Source organism: Diabrotica virgifera, chromosome 7, assembly GCF_917563875.1.
Source record: "Diabrotica virgifera virgifera chromosome 7, PGI_DIABVI_V3a".
NCBI lineage: Eukaryota > Metazoa > Arthropoda > Insecta > Coleoptera > Chrysomelidae > Diabrotica > Diabrotica virgifera.
In genome coordinates, this window is record NC_065449.1 from 81,430,153 (window position 1) to 81,455,580 (window position 25,428).

Consider the following 25,428-nt stretch of genomic DNA (forward strand, 5'->3'; position numbering starts at 1 on the left):
CTACAACTCTGTTTCAGTTTAGTATTTTTTTTTCTGAAATTTTTACAGCACATATCTCTTACCATTGTGAAGACTATGGAAATGGTTGTAGACTTTCAGTCTTCTTCTCATAAAACTTATGAATTTTTAAAAATAAAAGGTGCAGATTTGTTAATTGCAAAGTTAAATCGCAAAAATTAAGTGAAAAAATTTATCTATTTGATCACGTCTATGTTAAACTATAGAATCCAAAGAGAAGTGTTATGGGTTTTAGATCTAGACGTGGTATAGAAAAAAAATGGAGAAGCTTTTAATTTTAAGAAAAACGTTGTTTAATTTTTTATATTTTTATGGTAAAATTCCGATTTTGACAAATTTGATTTTTTAATAAAAAAAATAAGTAATCGAGTGGGGAACGAACTAATTAATAACGAACTAAGTAAACGAACTAATTTTTTAAATCCGGGCCTGATTTTTTTCTAGTTTGTATAAATCAGTTGATTGAGTGGTAACATAAATTAAATATTTGTTCAAAAAAATTAATTTTTGTAATAAAAGTTATTTTTTTTAAATCTATGGTTCACTTTACCAAACTTTTAATTCATAGTCAAATTTGATTTTTTTACAAAAAATTAATCGTGTGGGGAAAAAAATAAATATGTCATTTTAATTGCTTGTTTGTCTAATTTATAAAATTCATATTATAGTTTTCAAAAAGCGTATACAAGGTGAAATTTTTTCTAAGACCCAAACCAACTAATTTTTTTGAAGCCGGACCTGATTTTTTTCTAGTTTGAATAAATCAGTTGATTAGGTGATAATAGTGTAACGATTGACCAAAATAAGAGACACATCGATTTGACCGTTCAAAAATGATGACGAATGCAAATTTCTGTCAAAATGCGAAACTCGCCCTGTATATTATTAAACAATGGGAGCAGACACTTTTTAATGGTCATTTGTTATTCCCCATAGGAGCCTCTATACGAGGTAGGAGTATGTACAGTTCCCCATGACTCACCCTGTATATTATCTTTTTATGTTTTGTTGGATCCTTCAATTAATAATCAATTACACCAAATAGTCCTGTCGCCAGTGGGGGTATAACGGCCTCCTTAATTCAGATGGTCTTATCCAAGTTTATTTTATGTATTTTGACCCGTAGAACACGAATTTTTTGGGTAACAGTTGATCCGGATGTCGATAAGATTGTTATAAACAAAGAACTTGAGGAATTACATAACAGCGATATTTCGCAAAACAAAACATTTTTTTTGTATTTTCTGGGTGATTCTCAGCAGAAAATGTCTTACAAGTTTTTTCGTAGGATGCATAGTTTTCGAGATAAACGTGGTTGAACTTTCAAAAAAACGAAAAAAAAGTGTAATTTTTGAATCCGAATAACTTTTAATTAAAAAATAAAATAGCAATTCTGCTTACTGCATTTGAAAGTTCAAGTCAAATTCTATCGGTTTTGATTATTTACATTGCTAAAAATAAACAAAGCCATAAACACATAGTGTTTCCCGTGCCCAATGCATGCGTTTTAATGTACGTAAATCTACGTAGAAATTTTGTATGCGCGCCTACTCGTTCGATTTCAAATGGGAAATGCATTGAAAACATCATTCAATCACTATGTGTTTATAGCTTTGTTTAACAATAAAAAAATTAATTTTTAGCAATGAAAGTAATCAAAACCGATAGAATTTGACTTGAACTTTCAAATGTGGTAAGCAGAATTGCTATTGTATTTTTCAATCAAAAGTTATTCGGGTTCAAAAATTGAAATTTTTCGATTTTTTGAAAGTTCAACTGCGTTTATGTCGAAAACTATGCATCCTACGAAAAAACTTGTAAAAACATTTTTTGCTTAGAACGACCCAAAAAATACAAAAAAATGTTTTATTTTGCGAGAAATCGCTGTTATGTGATTCCTCAAGTTCTTTGTTTATAACAATCTTATACAGCCCTTTTTAGGGATTTTAGATACATATGCCTTTTACAAAATAAGGTTTTTATTTTTTATAGAAACTGACTTCATTTGCCACAAAATACAAAAAATACATTCGAGAGCTGCACTCTTCATCTTTAAAACATTGTGATTTTTGTTGATAGGATAGATAGATACTCTTATCAAAAGATATCGAATTTTTAACATCGCACTGTGGTTCCAAATGCCGAAAACGTGGTAATGAACTTTTAAAAACGTAGGTATATTGTTCATACACTTCGGAATTACTTTCATGCTTAAAGGTATTTGGCATCGCTGATTACAAATCTGACATTATTTTTTTAACAAATGGCGATTTCCAATATGGCGAAAAGAAATTGAAAATAGCAATATTTTTCCGAATTTGGTAACATAAGGTCGCTAATTACAAATCTGACAAGATTTTTTTGAAAAACAAAATGGACGATCTAATATGGCGAAAAGAAATTCGAAAATTTTATTTTAAACGCAAATATTTCGAGTATATTTTTACTGTTTATTCATTAACAAATTTTATGCATCGATTGTTGTCAAATCTTAAGTCAACTTATATGTTACGTTATTACATGCTTGAAAAAGAAGAATTTGCTTTACAACGATATTATTGATAAACTACAAAACGTTGTACAATGTTTTCAATATACGCGTTATTTTTCACTTTCAGTGCCGGCCAAAATAACGTCGTACATGGCTCACTTGTCCCTGAGCTATGAATAATAATACATCCGGTGTGATCCTTATACCTGCGTAATACAACTCTACGATAGTATGAGAAAACAACTATATAGTTCGTACTAAACCCTTCTTTCAATGCGTCATAGTTTATCGAATTCTCTCTAACGCATTACGTTGCAAGTGACAGAAAGAAACGTACGTCCGTGATTATCCTACATAGAACTCAGAAAATTATGTATTCGTTGACGGGTAGTTGCATACTTTGTATATTTCTACATTTAAGTGAAAATTTTATTTTATATTTATTTATTTTTTCATTAAAATATTTTTTCTACAAACGTGTTAAAAATGCAATTTTTATCACTCCATAGGAGCGTTAAAAATGCTACTTTAAAGCACTAGTGCTTTAAAAATTTTAAGGCACTGCAGTTAAAAGTGAATAGTCAAATTGTGAAACGTCAGAATATTTATATTTCATTTATTAACATTAATATTAATACATGGTATGTACAACTTGCGCAATTTAAAAAAGGTGGTTTAAAAGGTTTTTTAAAATTTAATTTAAACTGTATTATTGCATTTTCAACACGTTTGTAGAAAAAACAAGTTTATGTAACGGTATAATATTTTCGCTAAGAATTTTTAGACGTTCCCCTCGAGTGTAGACAACCAGTTCTACCTTTTACGGGTCATAGGTTTCATGGTTTCAGCAATTAACAAAAATATTGTATTTTATAAATTTATAACGTTTGCAGAAAAAATATTGTATGATATACGTGTTAAAAAGTACATTTTTACGGCACTCATGTGAATTGCAGAATTCGCTTCGCTCATTCTGCAAACTTTCACATGCGTGCCTTAAAATTGTACTTTTAACACTTATATCATAAATAACTATTAAATTAATGTTCAGGCAAATATTTGTATATAAATAATTATATTTTTCTACAACCGTGTTAAAAATGCAATTTTTAGCACTCCATAGGAGCGTTAAAAATGCTACTTTAAGGCACTAGTGCTTTAAAAAAAAATTTAAGGCACTGCAGTTCGTATTGACCGTATATACAATTTTGATGTATTGTCAAAAAAATATAAAATTGGAATGTCAGTCAAGTTCAAGTAAAAGTTTTTGTAGATATTGTCCTGTAATTACCTTCGTAGAAAAAAGAATGTGTGTGTACTTTGTACGCACGTAAGAAGTTATACTTCCATTATAATATAATTTCAACGAAATAAATATACCTACTTATCAGTTACAATACAAAAAATTAACAATAATTACCAAAAATGAACCAAAACTTAACAATGCCAAATATTAAAAAAAAAAGAAAAAAATATGAATCGTCCGGGATTTGAACCCGCAATTTCGCGATTTTTTGATCTCTGGTCCAATGCTCTACCAACAAGGCCATCAAGCCGCATGCTACTTACCTTTCAGATATACATAATTATACATTACGGTGACAAGTGAAATATAAAAAATAGATGTTTTATTATTTTACGCCCAAGGAAGACAAATCCAAAGACACAAAATTATAATAAAAAAACCTTTTAAACCACCTTTTTCAAATTGCGCAAGTTGTATTATTAATATTAATGTTAATAAATGAAATATAAATATTTTGACGTTTCACAACTTGACAATTCACTTTTAACTGCAGTGCTTTAAAATTTTTAAAGCACTAGTGCCTTAAAGTAGAATTTTTAACGCTCTTATGGAGTCCTAAAAATTGCATTTTTAACACGTTTGTAGAAAAATATATTAAGGGCCGGTTGTTCGAACGGTAATCAACAATGATCATTATCAAATAATTAATTACTGTCAATGTCAACTTTAAAAACATAATTAATTACAATTCTGAGACTATAATCAATTAATATAACAATAATTATTAACATAATAAATCTCATAATTACATCTCATAATAACATAATTAATAATAAATCTCATAATTGTAATTAATTATGTTTTCAGCAACCCAAACAAAGTTGACATTGACAGTTTTGGTGACAGTAATTAAATATTTGATAATGATCATTGTTGATTAGCGTTCGAACAACCGGCCCTTAAAAACACTAATATATTCTTTACACGCCTTTTCTGGACTGATACATACATAAATTAAAACATTTTGAAGTATAACTTTAAAAATATAATATGAAAACTATTTAAAAAGGCAGTATAACTATTAACTAACCTTTGTTGTTTCTCTTCCCACAAATTTTAAAACGCAACAACCATACATAACCAAACCGTCAACCGTCCAAACCACAGCTGCGCTACAGCTGCCATATTGGATAATTTTTGACATGTCATTTGAACATCCAATCAGAACTAAGTTATAATGCGCATGCGCCGGGATCGTAGGTTTTAACATATAAAAATTCACCCTCATATCGCGCGTAAAGAAGTATAACTTCAAAAATATTGTATGGTATGCGTGTTAAAAAGTACATTTTTAAGGCACTCATGTGAATTGCAGAACTCGCTTTCGTTCATTCTGCAAACTTTCACATGCGTGCCTTAAACGTGTATTTTTAACACATATCATAAATAACTATTATATATAAATATATTGTTCTTCTTTTTCTTTTTATTGGCTTGCATACTTACAAAATATAAATATTCTGGCAATTGTCAGATTAAAGTAAAATGTCACGTAAAGAAGGGTTTGGTATGAACTATAAACACTAAAGGACTTCCCACCCCGATAACAATATATTCAATTTTACATAACGTAGATGAAGAACAGAGCCGTGCGGTACATCTTTTCAATATGATGCAAGTCTTCTAAATGCCGCTCCATAAATATTATTGAAACTTAATAATAGTTGTTCTGAAGCTATTTTCTTGTGTCATTTTTGTAATTAACTAGTTTTGACGGGAAATAAGCCACAATTTTGGACACAAAATCCGATTTGGACGTCAAAACGTTAATAAAATCATTTTTTTAGTAAAATTGTGGCTTATTTTCCATCAAAACTAGTTAATTAATACATACTATTAGTATTTATTTTTATTAAATGAAATTACACAAAATGAACGAAAACTTTTATCTTAAAAACAAAACATACTTTAAATTAAATGAAATATGTATTAAGGCTATGGGTACATAATTCGCAAATATTTTACGTGTATCCCTACTTTTTCTGTCTTTACACGGCAAATTACGCGTAGTAAAATTCACTCTGGTACGGATATGTAAACATTACTAGAATATCATTCTACTTGAAAATGTCATTATTAATTTCAAGAGATGGGTTTTGAATGTTCTTGGATAACTGTTATTTTTATAATTGGAAATTATTAATTCAGTTAATAAATGTGATAATTTTTTCACTAACTATGTATTCAGTGACTGTAATAATTTATTTGTACAACAAAGACTAATACTCAATCGAGAAAAGAGGAAAAGTGTTAAAGTGATTTTTTAATAAGATATTGTTATGGAACGCTTACAATTTTGAACATCTTTAACAACAAAATACTTGGATCACAGAATATACTATCCTGATGTATTCTCAGCTTGGATCTTCCAAAAAGAATACACAATAAATAACTTTTTATTAAGTTCACATCTTAAATCAATTATTTATCAAATACACTATATTTCAATAATATTTAATCAATAACTCAACATATTCCCGATGCAATGACAAATATTTAAAATTGTCACTGATTGTCAGTGTCTGACTGACAATAGGGCTTTTCATTCACAGTCATTTGTTTCGAGCTTCTGTCATGTGTCACATAATATTAATATATCTACGACATACGTTATTGGTATATACAATAATACAAACCAAAGACGTATGACGTAGATATATTAATATTATGTGACATATGACAGAAGCTCGAAACAAATGACAATCGATGAAAAGCCCTATATATGCTGACAATATTATATTCGGCTGAGTGCGTTGTAAGACAAAGATAGATTTGGAAAATATTACCACGGCACACGGTTCTTAGACATTACTACGGTTGCCTAAATCGACTAGCCAATGAACATTAAGGGTGAGATTACGTCACGAGAGTTTACTGTCATTTGAATCGTAATATGATTTTTTTCGAATCCTGAGAAAACCAAGTATTTTAGATAAATTTAAACGCAGGATGCAAGATTACATTATTACCGAGGGCGGAAAGCCCCTTAGAATAAACAAGCAGATTCTATTGAATGAAATATTTGAAATTAAATATCACACTTCTCTTTTATTTTCAGCCTTGTAACTTATTAAAATAAACATTATAGAAGTTTTCAGGGACTTTCAGCCCTCGGTAATAATGTAGTCTTTCATTCTGAGTTTAAATTTTTCAAGAATATTTATTAGTTTTCTCAGGATTCGAAAAAATGAATACAATTAAAACACATTGAGAATTTTGACATGCGTCAAAATTTTGCATTAACTCAATGTAAAATTCTGAACTGTTGAATTCCAGCTTCCCTAATAATTATTGTACATCAAAAGACATTAGAAACTATTTGTAGAGGATTGAAATCTGTATTGGAAATAACTGTTAAAATTGGTCTACGTAATTAAACATATTCCAAAATTTTGTAAAAATGTAATACATTTTAGTTTTCAGCCCAAACTTAGGCCACACACAATGCAGTAATGTTCACATTTTTGAACTGTCAATATTTTTATTTTATCATCTATTGTTTAAAAACAATACAGTTGATAAGATACCCTCAGTTGCGGAGAGAGGATTAATAATAAAGATTTTTTTATTCAGTCAATGGTGTGAGCACTGTCAGTTAAATAGTAACGTGTGGCCTTACTTTTACACGCATACCTATTGTGGCAAATGTATCATATTTTTAAAAATTTTGGAATGCATTTAAATCGTAGAACAATTTTAACTTTTGATTTACAGATTTTAATTCTCTACAAGTATTCTCTCATGACTTTTGATGTAAAATAATTAGGGAAGCAGGAATTCAACAATTCAGAATTTTACATTGAGTTTCCTATGGCTCTTTTTACGATTCACCACCCGGTATAAGATAAAATGTGTACTATTTGTCTAATTATTTCATAATAACATAAATAATACACATATATACACAATAACACACATTCAATGATCGAAAATCATTTAAAAATCTGGGAATGTAAACTCTTGTGACGTAAAGTCAAAAAATAAGTCTCCCCACCACCGTCGGACAAGACAACCGTAATAAAGTCTAATAACCGTGACCACGGCATTGTGTTTATTTTTTTCGAATCCTGAAAAAACCAATAAATATTTTTGAAAAATTTAAACGCAGAATGAAAGACTAAATTATTACCGAGGGCCGAAAGTCCCTTAGAATAAATAAAAAGTTTATTTTGAATGATATATTTGAAATTAAAAATCACACTAAATTTTCTCTTAGTTTTTCACCCCTGTAACTTATTAAAATAAACATTATAGAAGTTCTCAGGAACTTTCGGCCCTCGCTAATAACGTGATCTTTCATTCTGCCTTTAAATTTTTCAAAAATACTTATTAGTTTTCTCAGGATTCGAAAAAAATGAATCCCCATTTGAATTGCATTGCAGCCGAAAATACGTACCGATCCTCTTAACATTAAATAACATTTATGAAAATTACAATTTTATCCTTTTGATTTTAATTTTGGCAAACTCGTCAATCAGATTGGTGTAGTCTAAAGCAGCGGTCCGCAACCTTTTTGATATTGCGACCCCAAAATTAAAAAAAGAGTTATGAGCGACCCCAGAAAAAATCACTAAATTAACAAGTGCAAAGGTTGGTTCAGGACGAAATTAAGGTAAACTTCAATTATTATCCTCCATGTTGTACTTAGCTGTTTTTATTTCGTAGATTATGTTGAAGCGTTTATTTATTTTTGAAAGTAATATTAGAGCAAACTATGCATATGATGGCATTAAATGAGACAAGCAATTATTTTAACATTTTATTTAAAAAAAAAATAGGTACATATACGTAAGTTTACAAACTAATGTGAAGCTTGTACTTGCACACTTGCAGTCAGTATATGTATTAATTCTTGGTGATATATTATCAGAAAGAGACACCCTCAAATCAGGTTCTACGTTAAGTCTGGAGCAATATTTTATTTTTATAGCAGTCAATGTGGAGAAAGCTGTCTCGCATAGGTATGTAGATGCGAATGGCAGCAATTTCAGCAGAGATGTTTTGTATAACAGTGGATATTCCTTTTCCATCATTATCCAGAACTTGGATAGATCCGTGGTTTTGATAATAGATCGAAGGCTTTCATAAATAAAGACAATAAATCGATCAGCTGCTCCTTTTCTTTTAAGTTCATCTTCACAGTGTTAAGATCACAAGTGAATGGATTAATTATCCATTGTTCGCCGTGTGACGTATCTGGGAATCGTATTACCAAGTCTTGCTTAAGGCTTGTAAGATGCATGATGATTTTGGTTTTAATTTCTTCTTTGAGCTTTATATTGTTTTCTTCAGAAAATTTCTCCAAACATGCAAACAGCTCGTAGTTTTCAGCACTGATTTAGTCTATCCACAAACTTATTTTCCTACAAAAAGTTTTTATTTTGTTAGCCCAAATCAATACATTTGTACTCTTCCCTTGCAATGATTGATTTAAATCGTTAAGTTTTTCAAAAATATCCGAAAGATAGCCAACTGTTGCCAGCCAATTTCCATTCAAGAAATATTCTGCTAGCTTTGGTTCCAGTTCAAGTAGAAATATTCTGATTTCATCTTTGAGATCAAATACACGTTGAAGTATTTTTCCTCGCGATAACCACCGTATGTAACAGTAGATTTTCGTATTCTGATCCCAATTCGCGACACATTATTTTGAAAAGGCGACTGTTCAATGCGCGAGCTTTAATAAAATTTATTATTGTTACGACTTATTCTAACACTTTATTTACATCTGGTTGCAAATGTTTTGCTGCAAGAGCTTCACGGTGAATCATACAGTGAACAAAGCCTACGTGAGGTTGTGACGGGCGGGACTGGACAGGACGTACAGTCGTAATTATTTTCGATTCTCTCCGTTTTAAGGACATTGTTTAATTGTGTAAGTAAAGAGAGGTTATATTTTACGCATAAACCTTAATAAAATTCGATAAGTACAGGACCTTGTTGACTTTTTTGACGACCCCATAAAGATCTTTCGCGACCCCACATGGGGTCGCGACCCCAGGGTTGCGGACCGCTGGTCTAAAGTAGCAGCTAGTGAGGACTCTATGGAAATAAGTGCTAATTTTTTTAGTTTTGTTTGTCTTATGGAGCTTCGTAAATAGTTTTTAATCATTTTTAATTTTGAAAAACTTCTTTCCGCAAGTTACCGAGAGAGAGTGTTAATAAAATTCTTAGGGCCCGTACTTTCTACACCTCGCATGACAAAATTCCTCTAACCGGGGTTTAATCGGGACAGATAATACCGGCCCTTACAACTATATTTGGGTATAAAGAAATTAAGTTTGGGATAAATCATGCAATAATTCTTCTAGAAAATAATTTTCCTCTATATCCGATTCTTTTTCTATGAAAAGTATTGAATGAAGATTTTCTAGTATTTTTCTAGTATTTTATCATCTTTCCCTTTTCCCTTTTCTTATATTTCCCTCAATTTAAAAATATCATATAAACATTTAGAATTTTTTTTATGAGTTTTTAAAGCGAAAATCGATCAATCAAAGAATTAAAGTCAATGTCTTAAATATAGATGAAAAAATTTAGTTTAAATTTATCTTCCTCTATTGAGAGCTGATCCACAGATCAAATTGACGTATTTTTCTCTTGCCTCAGTATTCATTTTCAGCAGGAAATTCGGAACTTATTTACAAGATTTTCTGCAATTTCATGTAATTTCTGTAATTTTCATTTGGTCATAGCCAAATTGTCAGCAAATTTTCATTTTTTCCATAGTTTCTAATAACATTTTTACACAATCTGACAAATTTATAGTTACATGTTAAAACATCTTCGAGACTAAATTTATATGAAATAAAATATCATGCCAAAGAACTACACCGCATATAAATTTATAATACTCGTGCTTTGAGTTTAGTTTCTGAATCATTGTTGACGTCTTCTATTATTTCGAATCATTATATTATATTTCACAAAATTTAAATCTTAGAGGTTTTGATGAATCTATTCGACTGAACCATCTGGTAGTACTCAACGGTTTTAGTGTTGTTGTGAAACATGTTTTTTTTCAGAACTTCTCAAAGCTTTGTAAAACCAGGAAAAAGTGCACAGTTCTTGTATAATACAAAAAAGGGTTGTTGTTTCTGTAGAAGAAATATTCTGTTTTGTACACCCTACATTCCTTTCATATTAACCCCGTTATTATAGCCTTGTCCTCGGAGCCGTTTTAAATCAAGAACTAATTTTTCCAAATTTGTCAAAATAAGTTCTGTTAAACCTTCACCAGTTAAATATTTTCGGCTGACACTTGGCCCTATATATATTTTTAATTATTGAATGGCTCAATTTATATTTTGATTTTACTGATTATGCCGCCCCCCTTGTGATGCCGCCTGATGCGGCTGCCTCACCGCATCATAGCACCGCACGGCTCTGATGAAGAATCAATCAGAGCAATTATGAGGTTTCTTAGCATAAACAGAATAAAATTATAATGTTCAACTAGCTACAACTTATTTATAATCCATGCTTATTACTAATAGATTATGTTTGTTATTGTACCTTGTACAAAAAGTAAATATTTAGTCAAAGTTATCACCATAGCCAATTTACTTCAAAAGAGATCAAGAAGTAGACATATTCGGTGGGCCCGACATGGTCATGAGCCAGTCAACGTCGTGACCGCCAACCTGATCGAGCTGGCCAAATTGCATAAAGCAAGGCCAATAACCAAGCAAGCAAGCAAGCAACTATAAACAAGAAAATCCCTAGATAGGGACTTTTTCTTTTATCTCATGACCTCGTTTTCAGCATTTGGAACTACTCTGCGTTGAGTTTACACAAATTTTATTGTTTTTCAAAATCGTCAGTCGCTTCAAGCGTTTTTTCTGAGAGGACGGTTCATTCAGTACAAAAAGTGCCAACAAATATTTTCGTTCAAAATTATCTCAGCTCCACTTCTTGTTCAAAAAAAATTTTTATGCGGCGTACATATTCTTGGTAAATCGATTAGTCCACAGTACATCATCCTTTGGAAGATGATTACAAAAGTCTTAGAAGTGGTCTTAACTGCTTCGTTTGAGCGAGTCTCCCACTTTCTGAAAAATTTTAGAGTGCAGGTTGGACGCGATTTTACGTCCCGCCTCATTAATATTTACGTTGTCGGACTAACGAAACGCGGCTGTAAATTTGTCGGACAAGAGACAGACAATTTTTATTAATTAAATATAAGTACCTACTTTAAACTGAAAATTAAGAGTTTTGTGAAAACAAAACTACCGCGCCAGAGTGACATCTTGCGGGTGTCGGACTCTACGATTTTGTTATTACTAAACTCTTAATTTTCAATTTAAAGTACTTATATTTAATTAATAAAGATTGTCGATCTCTTGTCAGACAAATTTACAGCCGCGTTTCGTTAGTCCGACAATGTAAATATGTTAATGACGCATGACGCGGAAACGCGTCCAACATACTTTCTGAAATTTTTCAGAAAGTGGTAGACTCGCTCAAATGAAGCAGTTAAGAGAATTTTTAAGACTTTTGTAACCATCTTCCAAAAAGTACGATGTACTGTGGACTAGATGTTTTCATCTCTGACGACTGAAGTACATATCTACAAAAGTTTTAAACAGGATGCACCAAAAGTAGCAGGGGGGACCAATATTTCGCGAAGTGAACATCGGATGGGAAAACTGAAAATTACATATTGTAGCGTAATTACTGTTAAAATAATACTCTCGGTTCGTTTATACGAATTTATTTATACAAGTTACAGACGAATTTATATAATTGATGGATTCGACCGTTACTTGATGGAAGTTCATTTTATCTCACAATAAAACACTGAAAAACGTTTGTTTTTCTAATTTTAATATTACGAATTTATATTATCAACTAACCCTATTTACAAAAATTATGGCTTATATATCCTAGTCGTTATTTCTGGAACGTTCCACGCTCATCTCTAGTTATCGCCAGACATTCGGAGAATTTCTCGTCTTCCGTCCCTCTACATCGCATCTTATCTAGAAAGATCCACGTGGAATGCGTCTGTGGAGATAGGACCTGTTATACGAGGGTCAGTCAAAAGTAATCTTTTGTTACACTGCTCCCCTCTTAAGATCTGAGCGTCCCGATCAGCAACTCTAGATGGCCGAGGATGGCGGAATTTACAGGATTCTCCAGCTCTGCATACACCTCTCAAGAAGAAGTAACAGTCTACTGTCTTTGAAGGGTACGACATCTTTGGGTTAATGCAACACACAGTAATTCGTACGCCGGTCTCTCTGAAGATCACTTCAAGCATACGTCTCACAATCTTCCAATCCAGATCTTCTACTGCATGGCCTATTTTTGGTAAAGCCAAATTTTTGATGTCATAATTACACAAGATTTTCTTCAAATTGGTTAGAGCACGCCATATGTTCTCGTAGTTTGGCGTGTCCGTATAAGACTTCCTGGTCACCATATACAGCAAAGATCGAGGTCCATCTTCCAATTGCAGTAGTCTTCCAATTTTAAGCTGCTGATTTCTTAACTCGTCCAGGCGGCCGAACTTTCTGTTGAATACGGACGAGATTCCTTTAGTCATCTCAAGGTCTTGGGCAACACAGTGGGCTAGAGAGACGTTTTCTGGAACACTAAACAGATCTTGCTGAACTTCTGTTGTCACGCCAAATCTAGCACTCTGTCTCTCTGCGTAATTTGACATAAATTCCTTAAAACTTGGCTGTGCGGCATCTTTCATCTCCTGTTGGAGGACTCGTGCTTCTTCTGTTTCATTTGAGCCAGCATATGATGCAAGACGATTTATGTAAATAACTTTTGGTTTACCGTTTGGCAACTTCTTAATTCTGTATATTACGTCATTTATTGTCTTCTTAACTTCATACGGATCTTCCCATTGTCTTTGCAGTTTAGGACACAAGCCTCGACGACGTTGTGGATTATAAAGCCAGACAAGATCACCTACTTCAAAGCTTTCATTCTTGCATCGAGAATCATATTGGTCTTTCATTCTGTCACTGGCTATCTGGATGTGTTGTCGGGCAAGTTCATGAATGTTGTTCATTCGTAACTTCAGGCGGTCGACGTATTCTTCGCCTGCAACATGTTCCTCGGAAGGTCTGCAGCCAAACTCTAGGTCGCAGGGCAAACGAACTTCACTACCCAACATCAGGCCGGTTGGTGGTTGACCTGTAGTTTCATTCACGGCCGAGCGGTAGGCCATCAGGAATAAATGAATGTGTTGGTCCCAATCTCGCTGATGTTCAGATACAACTTTGGACAAGTGTTTACCCATCGTTCGGTTCATCCTCTCGACCATTCCATCTGATTGAGGATGCAGGGGTGTCGTTCAGGTCTTATTGATACCAATCAACTTACAAACGTTTTGGAAAAGAGTTGACTCAAAGTTTCGCCCTTGGTCGGAGTGGATCTCCAAGGGAACACCAAATCGGCTGAAGAATTCTTTAACAAGTACCTCTGCAACGGTAGCAGCTTCTTGATTCGGTAATGCATAGGCCTCGGTCCATTTCGTAAAATAATCAATGGCCACCAGGATGTATTTATTTCCAGCATCGGTTTCTGGAAATGGACCTGCAATGTCGATTGCTACTCTTTCCATAGGACTACCAGCATTGTACTGTCTCATGGGTGCTTTTTTTTTACCAACTGGACTATTACCGGATTCACACAGTTCACATTTCCGGCACCATCTTCTTACATCATCTTTACAGTTCACCCAATAGAACCGTTCTCGAACCTTTTGCAGAGTCTTCGTAATACCAAATGCCGTCATGCAACTGACGCAATACTTCTGACACTTTACTTTTAGGTACAATTAACTGCAGCTTGGATTCTGTATCATCATCACTCTCAAAGGTTCTGTACAGAAGATCATCTTTTAGTACCAGGCAATTCCATTGGCTCCAGTAGGCCTTGACTTCCGGACTACATGCACTAATGTTTTGCCAACTAGGTCTCTCACCTTGCCGCATCCAGTTCAATACTCTTTTTATACATGGATCATCTTCTTGGGCGTCTTGTAACTGTTGGGGCTGCCATTGTTCATTAACGACGGTAGTTTGTCTCACAGGGCAAACCTGTTCCTCTACTTTAAGCCGGTGATTACAACTTTCACCGCATGGCCGTATCGAGGAAGCATCTGTATTTGAACGAACTATTCCAGCCCTCTTCACGCGTCTCTTCGGCATCGTGTCACGAATCACCCTCCGTACATTTCCATCAAACGTTCATCTTTTCTCTTATCGCCTTTTTCCACAGTTAGTACTTGATTGTTTCGTGTTCCAAGGCAATAGCAAGTGCTTCATCTAAAACTTTCGGTTCCAAGGCAATAGCAAGTGCTTCATCTAAAACTTTCGGTCTTCCTAGTCGTAAAGCTTTCTGTAGTTCACTATCTTTCAACCCATTGACAAAGGTATCTACCGCAATGTCTTCTAAAACGCTGTCTGGCACCTCCGGATAAGCCAACCTCACCACACGAGCCACATCTGCTTCAATTTCTTGCAGATTCTCACTTGCTTGTTGACTTCTACTTCGCAGTTGTGCTTTGTATACTTGTTGTAGATGGGCATCTCCATAGAGTTTTTCTAGACGAGTGAGAGTGAACAAGGTCTGGTAACATTTTTCTTGACCCTTAGGAATTGACCTTAATATATCTGCAGCATCACCTCGTAAAGCAGCAGTCAAGTAAACAGCCTTTTCTTGTTCGGTCCAATAATTGGCGATCGCAATAGCTTCGAATTGTCTAAGGTATATGGACCAAGAAGACTTTCCATCAAATGGTGGTAATTTAAATCTCATATGATGCGACGTTTCGTCTCTCGGTAGTTCATCTTTCACTACAGGATCTAAAGCTACTGCATTAACTGACGGTTGCACTTTTGTATTAGTTATTATGCTCTCTAATTCTTTGATATTTTCTTCTACGGTCTCTAATTGTTTGATCTTCTCTTCTAACATTTCTTTATTGTCGATTGTCGTCTACACTTTTCTGTATCTTATCGAATGTTCTAGAAACTTTTTCAAATGTCTCGTTGTTCTTTCTACTAGTTTCATCGATCTTTTGAGAAATGGTGTCGAATTTCTCATTATTTATCTTAGACGTTTCATCGATCTTTTGAGAAACGTCTTTAATTTATTTGAGAAGTCTCGTAAAATTTTTTAGCAACATTTTCGAATTTATCGTCGAATCTCTCATTAATCGTTTGAGAAACAGTTTTTAATTTCGATAAGATTGCTTGTTCTGCTGACTAGAAGTGGAACGTCTCTGGATCATCTCCGTTCTTCGTGAGGACTTCCTCGAGTCGTGCTTGTAGGACTTTCTTGGTCCCACTGCTATCTTCATTCCGTTCCTCTAGCTGTTCACGGAGCGGTTTTACGGAAAGTTCTTGTAGCAACATCTTTGGTCGGCACACACGTAGGTACTTTTCAAAATGTCTTTTAAAAGTCTTTCCGAATACCGAACAATCAACGCACTTTAATTATTCCCGACGAATAAAGTTCAAAATTCTTTTTTTTTCACTTTTAATTTATTTACACTCCACACCGTTAACACCACTGTAGCGTAATTACCGTTAAAATAATACTCTCGGTTCGTTTATACGAATTTATTTATACAAGTTACAGATGAATTTATATTATACACTGACTCTATTTACAAAAATTATGGCTTATATATCCTAGTCGTTATTTCTGGAACGTTCCACGCTCATCTCTAGTTATCGCCAGACATTCGGAGAATTTCTCGTCTTCCGTTCCGGTACATCGCGTCTTATCTAGAAAATCCACGTGGAATGCGTCTGTGGAGATGGGACCTGTTATACGAGGGTCAGTCAAAAGTAATCTTTTGTTACAACATTCTGCAATAAAAAAATGGTGCTTCCAATTTAAGACCTTAAAGTTACCCCCCACCATAACTCCAGAGGGTGGAATGGGGTTTTTGTTTGGTGTCATTCGATAGGTTTTTAAAAAATGTTAAACACGTGTTTTTTTATTTTCCATTTATAAGTTTATTTCTCGAGATATTAGACCGTTTCTATAATTTACCTAGGGTAATGTCTCGAATAAAAGTTGCTTATTTTTATGTAAGGAATATAAATCTGTCATAAAAAATGGAGGTTCCTACTTAAGATTTTAAAGATACCCCTTACCCCACCTCCAGGAGGTGGAGTGGGAGGTCGAGTTTGGTGTCATTCAATAGGTTTTTGAAAAATATTGAATACGTATTTTTCAGTTTTTCGATCCGATGTTCATTTCGCGAAATATTCTACCGTCTCGCTACTTTGAGACACCCTATATAAAAGGCTACTACTTCTATAAACCTATATAATTTAATATATCCACATGCCACATAATTACTGGCATTTATTCCAATTGCTTTTTTAGCTCAGTATATAAGAACTATGTATTCTGAACTAACCAGAATAAGCAATCATATGGCCGCTACTGCTTTTCTCGCCCTTGATGTTGGTGCTATCACACCATTGTTTTGGTTTTTCGAAGAACGAGAAAAAATATATGAGCTCTGTGAACGAGCATGCGGTTCCAGAATGCACGCTTGTTATTTCAGAATTGGTGGAGTCAGCCAGGTAAGTTTGCTTTTTAGCTTATCATCATCATCAACCTATAGCCATCCACTACTGGACATAGGTCTCCATCAGCCCATTTCATCCTTCTTTGTCTTGTGCGGCTTGTATTCAGTTACTGCACGCTGCAGGTCGTCAGTCCATCTGGTTGGTCAGTGTCCTCTGCTCCGTAGTGCTTCTTGTCTTGGCTTCCATTCGACAATACGCGTTGTCCATGGGTTGTCTGATAATCTGCGGACGTTTCCTGCTCAATTCCATTTTAGCGACACGATTTTTTCGATAGCGTCTGTTGTTTTTTTGTTCTACAACGTATTTCTTCGTTTGGGATTCTGTTTCTCAGAAAGACACCCACTATCTGGCGCTCTATAGCCCTCTGAGTTACGCGAATCTCACTCACTACCTTTTTTGTAAAAAGACTAAGTTTTCACTCTAATGGCATATAAAACAACATAATGCTATTCTACACCCCACCAGAATGAAAACAATGGGAACCTTCTCTGGTTACACCTCCGAGGCTTCTACAATTTGCAAGCCATACGGATGCTGAGACTAAGGAAGATGAGGGAATTCTACAATTTACAATTCACGTCCCATCTGCTCAGCGCGGTAAAGTTCCAACGAGAATGGTTCCCTTCATACTCCACACAGAGTGAATGTAAATCAAAAATGAATAACTATTTTCAATTTCGTTGCAAAACGAAAACACAGCCGAACCATATTCTAGTCCAATCAGAGAGTGCTGCAAGCACCCCTACCGGTTTCGAAACTTATTAGTCTCTCATCAGGAGGCACATATGCTGCTCTCCCTGATCCAACCAAAACAAGCCCCAGCGTGCAGTCCCGGATTGCAACGAACGAAATGGCATAGATGCCCTAGCGGCAACTGCTAGCAAAAAGACTAAGTTTTCACTCTAATGGCATATAAAACAACATAATGCTATTCTACACCCCACCAGAATGAAAACAATGGGAACCTTCTCTGGTTACACCTCCGAGGCTTCTACAATTTGCAAGCCATACGGATGCTGAGACTAAGGAAGATGACGGAATTCCACAATTTACAATTCACGTCCCATCTGCTCAGCGCGGTAAAGTTCCAACGAGAATGGTTCCCTTCATACTCCACACAGAGTAAATGTAAATCAAAAATGAATAACCATTTTCAATTTCGTTGCAAAACGAAAACACAGCCGAACCATATTGTAGTCCAATCAGAGAGTGCTGCAAGCACCCCTACCGGAGAGCAGCAGCATCAGGGAGAGCAGCATATGTGCCTCCTGATGAGAGACTAATAAGTTTCGAAACCGGTAGGGGTGCTTGCAGCACTCTCTGATTGGACTAGAATATGGTTCGGCTGTGTTTTCGTTTTGCAACGAAATTGAAAATGGTTATTCATTTTTTTTTACCTTTTTTGTGTGTATTAATGTTTCCGCTTCATAAGTCTTCTTCTTCTTCCTCTTTATAAGCAATTCTGCGTGTTCATTGGCGGATTCATACCTCTATAGAAAGTTGTCACTCCATGTTCTGCGCATACTGATACCATTAATTTCTATTCTTTACATCTGATTGATCCTTTATTGATTACTATTGCTTTAGTTTTCTGAGATGAAATTGTCATATTGAATTCTTTTGCTCTTATGTTAAATCTGTGGACTAATATTTGACTAATAAGTGAGTACCTACAGGTAATACACACTGGCCAAAGTTCCCTTTTGGGGCATATGGGTAGGTCCGATTTATACACATAGTTTAATTTACCAAACGCTGTCTAGGCTAATCCTATCCGACATAGGAGCTCAGATGTCTGGTTATCCCTACCCAACCGAATTTCGTGTCCTGAGTACTTATACGATGCACTTTACTCACTATCCCTTCCATATAAACAGCAATATTACGATTTAGCACAAGATTTCCTACATTTTTCATTATCCATACGATCAGCTATAATGGTAAATTAGTAGTTTTTATAAAAAAACTACTAATTAATAAACTAATAATTAATAAAAAGTAAAATAGTAAATTTTATTTTGTATTTCTCACGCCGGGCCGGTAAAAAGACAACAATGAAATGACTTTTTCCACCTACCTCTACCGAAAGTATACTTTTCCGGACCTGATTGTAGGGAGCAAAGTTGTACTTTTCCTCCCTAGGGAGGAAAAGTAAAAGTGACGTCATGGTATTTCATTCATGAAATATAACTTATTGACGTACAATATCTACTTTCTATTACGTAAGTATTTATACATTTTAATGTTTATTTATAAAACACCCTGTATTTTACAGAATGGTAAAAAACAGTAAATTTTTATTTTGATTTAACAATGGTTACATTAATAATTTGACTTATATTTGACAGTTGACAGTTATATTGTAACTACTTGTTAGTTTTAGTTTTTTTTTCTCTGATTCTGGCTTTGGTTTATATAACCTTTAGCCACGTAATTGTATAACTTATCACTAAGTCAGGGGAGTAATGTGTAGTGTGTGTGTTGAGTAAGTGTCTTGTTACTTTGCAAAGTCGACGTCATTGTCTTTGCAAAGAGACGCTAATTGTTTCCGAACGTCTGCGGTCCCTCCGGTGAGTACCGATCCCACAAGGACAGGAACTATTTTTCATTTATTAATTTATAATAAACGAAAAATTTCTGCCCCTGGTAGGATTCGAACTCCCGACTTATTAGTTTTAGTTCTAATAAATTTTGTTGGTTAGTTACATAAATAAATTAAGTAAAAATGAAAAAATGACTTGTTATTTGAGGAAGGTGGAAAAACCATATGTATAACATGGGAGTAAAGTGCCTTTTCCTCCCTTGAATGATTACTGCCCTCCGCTACCCGTCGGGCAGTAAACTTCATTCTCGGGAGGAAAAGTAGCACTTTCCTCCATTGTTATACAAATAGCTATTTTACATTGGTCTGCATGTATATTTATTTCAGCTTCTATTTCCCTTCAGATATCGGCTTTAAGTTGTTTCTTTAAATAGTTCTTTGTTGAGGATCCCACAATAATTATTTTCCACGGTAAACATCAATCAGTTTGATATTTCCTTCCGACATTTCCGACCACTCCATTCATTACTAACAAACCATTTGCAAACCCGTCCAAATACGTATTGCGAACCATCAAAGCGTTTGTTGAAAAACCGACAGAAGATAGATCGTGGTGCGCCGTGTGCGTGCCGTTTGTGCGCCACTTGAAAACAGGTACTAATCTGACGAATATGCTGCGCGCGAGCGGCTCGCACACCGAGCAGAGCGCATATGTATACCCGCCTTTATATTCCAAACAATCTAAACAAAAATGCCAGAAAATGTTAGATATTTATTATATGAACTGCCCTTTTGCAGCTGTAAGTAGTCATAACGTAGTTCCGGGAATGCTTTTGAATTCAAAGTGCCTGGCGGCTTTCGGGCTTTAAGATATTTTTATTTACGTGAGCCATATGCGATTTTATCAAATTGTGAACATTTATGAAAACCAAAATTTTTTTTTTTTATTAAATTTATGATTTGTTAAGAGAGTTACGACAACAGGATACTTTCCGAGAATTTAGATAAGTGCTTGTTAAGTTGCTCTCATTGAGTAATAAAAAAGTATTTTTTATTACTCGATGGTTTAAAAAATATTATTAATTACTCGATGGTTGCTCTGTTATAATATTGTTCCTTTATGCTTATGTATGGCTATAGATGGGTTATAGTTCAGTCTAAGTTGAGAATTTGATGATTTCAGACACGCTTTTGATAAACGATTTTGTTTGTAACATCATTGATTAAAAACTACCCAGGTGTAGGTTATTAATCAATGGTAATATTTTATAATATAGTAGTGTGCCCGTTTCTTTTGCACACTACTTCATGTCAAATAGGCCTGGATCCCGCGTACCAAACAAAAATTAATTGCAACCTGAAAATTTGTTAATAGCTTAACGGTGTCTAGTCGGGCAAACTTTGATGTACGGGGAATACTGCAACAGGGGAAGTTTTAATTGTGGAACACTTCAAAAATTTGGAACGTCAGATTACGAAAACGTCCCATGTATTTTGTCGGACAGAACATCCAATTGATTTGTTACCCTTTCATTAAACTCTCATGCAAAAATCAGACTGCTATTACTAACCAACATGATTCCTGTCATTTGACATGTTCTTCGTGTTCCACTCATTAAAATGCCCAGTTGGTGATAAATACCAGTATGATTTTTGCATGAGAGTTTAATGAAATGGTAAAAAATCAATTGGAAGTTGTCTGACGTTCCAAATTTTTAACCTGTTCCACAATTAAAACTTCCCCTGTTCCAGTGTTTCCATACATCAAAGTTTGTCCGACTAGACACCGTTAAGCTATTAACAAATTTTTACCTAGCTGTTAATCAACTTCTTTGGTAAGCGGGACCCAGTTCTAAAAGTAACGTCGAGATCAGAGCAATTTTTATACATATACGCGTTACGGTTACGATGTATCTCCTGCACATTTCTTTAAATACTAGTACCTATGTTGAAACGACTAAAGTGTTGGAAGGGGGCGGCAAATATTAAGTTGCACTCGGGCGGCCAACACTTTAGCGACGGCCCTGGACGTACCTATTCATTTGCTGGTCAATATATCTGCATGATTTTAGGATTTACCACTTGGACTAATGGATGACATTTATGAGATCGTAAAGAAAATCCCAGAAAGAGTTGATGAAGTGGAAGATGTTGTTACAAAAAATCGTCTGTTTGTACAAAGAACTAAAGGTATTGGAGTTGTAGATGCCCACGAAGCACTAAATAGAGCATTTTCGTAAGAAATTTTTGTACCTATAATAAATTAACAAAAATTATTTGTCATACTCTCTATTGTTTTAGTGGTCCTATGTTAAGAGCATCTGGCGTTAAATGGGATATGAGAAAAACTCAACCGTATGAAGTATATAGTGAATTGGATTTTAATGTACCTGTCGGTAAAAATGGGGATATCTATGATAGGTCAGTTTTTTACGCTCTCAGTTAAAGAATCATAAACTTGCCAGATTTTTTTAGTCTTTGTCAATCATGAGTGAGCTATTGAAGTTGAAGTTTTTTTATTAAATTAATGTCCAATATTTGTTTAATACTTATAGATTTTTATTCAAGTATGTTAACGTGGCCATACCAGATATTTTTTAAAGGTCTCCTAATTGGCTTTGTAACGATATGTTATTCTAATATTTATTTCTACAGGGTATACCAAAATTATGTATGTAAAGTAAAATGCAGTTACAATAAAAATTCATTCGCTAAACTAAATTACGTTCGGAAAGACATTACTGCCTGTCTTTCTCATTGCATCATTGCTGAAGGTCGTCAATTTCATTATTTCTTATAACTTTATTGTATATTACTAAACCAAAAAATGTCACTTATAGATGTTTAAATTGTGAAAATTATTGTAAAAATGGACAAAACACCTTCAAAAAGTTACGATAATTCTCATAGAAAACGAAGTCCGTCGGAAGAATCCCATCGGAAATGTTTCGCAATCCTTTCTTGAATTTTATGAGAGATTTTCGTATTTCTGATAAACAAAATAGTGAGAAGAGGAGCCCAAATTTGGAGACAGATGAGCGAAAAAAACAATATTTGATTGATTTTTGTAAACTTTAAGATAAATTAATGTTGTTTAATATAATCAAAATTTAACCCTCACGCACAAGTTGTAGTCCATCTGACAAACAACTTCAGTGAGAAACTGGGTTTATTTATTATGTAACTAGTTGCTACAAATAAACTCTATTATTATTATTATTAAAAACATTTAGTAAAGTTAATTACAATAGAAAAGCAACCTTGTAGAAATAAATATATTACAATTATTGTATCGTTACAATAACGATTAGGAGATCTTTCAAATCAGGTATTCCGTGACCTCAGTTTGTGTTTAAAAAATCGTCGATTACGTCATTACGCTAACACTGATGACGGAATTCCCAACAAATATACCTATAGCAATTGATGGCCGTTCAAACATTAAAAGTAATCAATTTATTCTATACTTTTGCATCATATTTTACTAAGTACATAATTTTTGTTAACCCTGTAGAAATAAATATTTGAATAATACATCGTTGCAAAGCAGATAAAGAGACCTTTTAAACGAGATATCACTTGCCATAAGATCCCATTTAAAATTATCCGTCACAGTGTCCCTACGACGTCATCTATGACTATTACGTCAACTGTAATAACTATTGTAGTTGAGAAGCCTATTACCTATGTTTATTCCCTTCCTTTAAATGTAATTATAAGTACAGGGTGTAACGAAAATACAGGTCATAAATTAAATCACATATTTTGAGACCAAAAATAGTTCGAATGAACCTAATTTACCTTAGTACAAATATGCACATAAAAAAAGTTACAGCTCTTTGAAGTTACAAAATGAAAATCGATTTTTTCGAATATATCGAAAACAACTATTAAAATTTTTTTATTGAAAATGGACATGTGGAATTCTTATGGCAGGAACATCTTAAAAAAGAATTATAGTGCAATTTGTGCGCCCCATAAAAATTTTATGGGGTTTTTGTTCCCTTAAACCCCCCCAAACTTTTGTGCACGTTCCAATTAAATTATTATTGTGGGACCATTAGTTAAATTCAATATTTTTAAAACTTTTTTGCCTCTTAGTATTTTTTCGATAAGGCAGTTTTTATCGAGTTGCGGCTTCTTTTTTAATATGTTTACATAAAATTTTTATGGGGCTTTTGTTCCTTTAAACCCCCCAAATGTTTGTGTATGTTCCAATTAAGCTTTTACTGCGGTACCATTAGTTAAATACAGTGCTTTTAAAACTTTTTTGTCTCTTTGTATTTTTTCGAGAAGGCACTTTTTATCGAGATATTACTTCTTTTTTAATATGGTTCAAAATATACCTAAAAATGTAAATCATAAATCAATTTTCATATTATTACCAAGTCTCCATACTCGTACTTAGTCATATACAAATATGTGGTGGATTTGAAAAATATTCAAAATATCTCGATAAAAACTGACTTTTCGAAAAAGTACTAAGAGGCAAAAAAGTTTTTAAAATATTGTGTTTAACTAATGGTACTACAATAATAATTAAATTGGAAGGTACACAAAAGTTTGGGGGGGGGGGTTTAAAGAAACAAAACCCCCATAAAATTTTTATGGGGTGTCCAAATTTCACTATAATTTTTTCTTGAGATACTACTACCATAAGAATGCCACATGTCTATGTTCAATAAAAGATCTCTAATAGTTTTCGATATATTGGAAATAATCGATTTTCATTTTGTAACTTCAAAGGGCTATAACTTTTTTATGTGCACATTTGTACTAAGGTAAGTTAGGTTCAATCGAACTATTTTTGGTCAAAGAATATGTGATTACATTTATGACCTGTATTTTTTTTACACCCTGTATAACCGTTCACAAGATTCGAGGGAGGAGGGAACTTTTGGCTAGCAATGTATAGTTCAGTGAAGTGTGTTTTCCATGATCCATTGTCAATTTTAACCACCGGCACCGGTCTGCATTTTATTTGTTGAGCTTTTAGGTATCCAAATAGTTCAGCGCTGTCCTTACTATTCTCTTCTCGGTTATTTAACAACTCCTTCATCCACAGCCTTTTTTTGTTTTTGCAACATTGGTTTGCTTTTTTTGTCTTTGTATTCATATTCATTTATTTTTGCTTGGTGTTCTGTTTGATTTTGATTTTGCATTCTGTTTCGAACCATTATTTCGTTCTTTTTATTCTCCTCTATCCTAGCACCTCTGCAGCTGAATTCAAAATGAATTCTTTTCATATTACCTCTATGTTATTTGTTCTGTTAAAGTGCGATTCCGACAACAACTGCAGACGGCAGACGGCAACTTCAGACGTCAGTTGCAGTTGTCGCCGTGACAGACGTCACTACTTTGCACTATTAATTTGTATGAGATTAATTCCGACATCTGACTGCAACGGCTGTCCGGCAAAACGTCAGTTGCTAATAATTATACAAATTAATAGTGCAAAGTTAGTACGTCTGTCATGGTGACAACTGTAACTGCCGTC

The 25,428-nt window shown here is 33.9% G+C and overlaps 1 protein-coding gene across 1 annotated transcript in view; it reads left to right on the forward strand.

Moving 5' to 3' along the window:
* The window catches only part of LOC126888545 (NADH-ubiquinone oxidoreductase 49 kDa subunit-like), a 68,216-nt gene that overhangs the window by 14,722 nt on the left and 28,066 nt on the right, over positions 1-25,428 (forward strand). Inside the window, exons 3-5 of the mRNA XM_050656891.1 lie at positions 17,181-17,383; positions 22,004-22,167; positions 22,233-22,352. Coding sequence (XP_050512848.1) covers positions 17,181-17,383; positions 22,004-22,167; positions 22,233-22,352 — 487 coding nt within the window. The remainder of the gene's footprint in view (positions 1-17,180; positions 17,384-22,003; positions 22,168-22,232; positions 22,353-25,428) is intronic.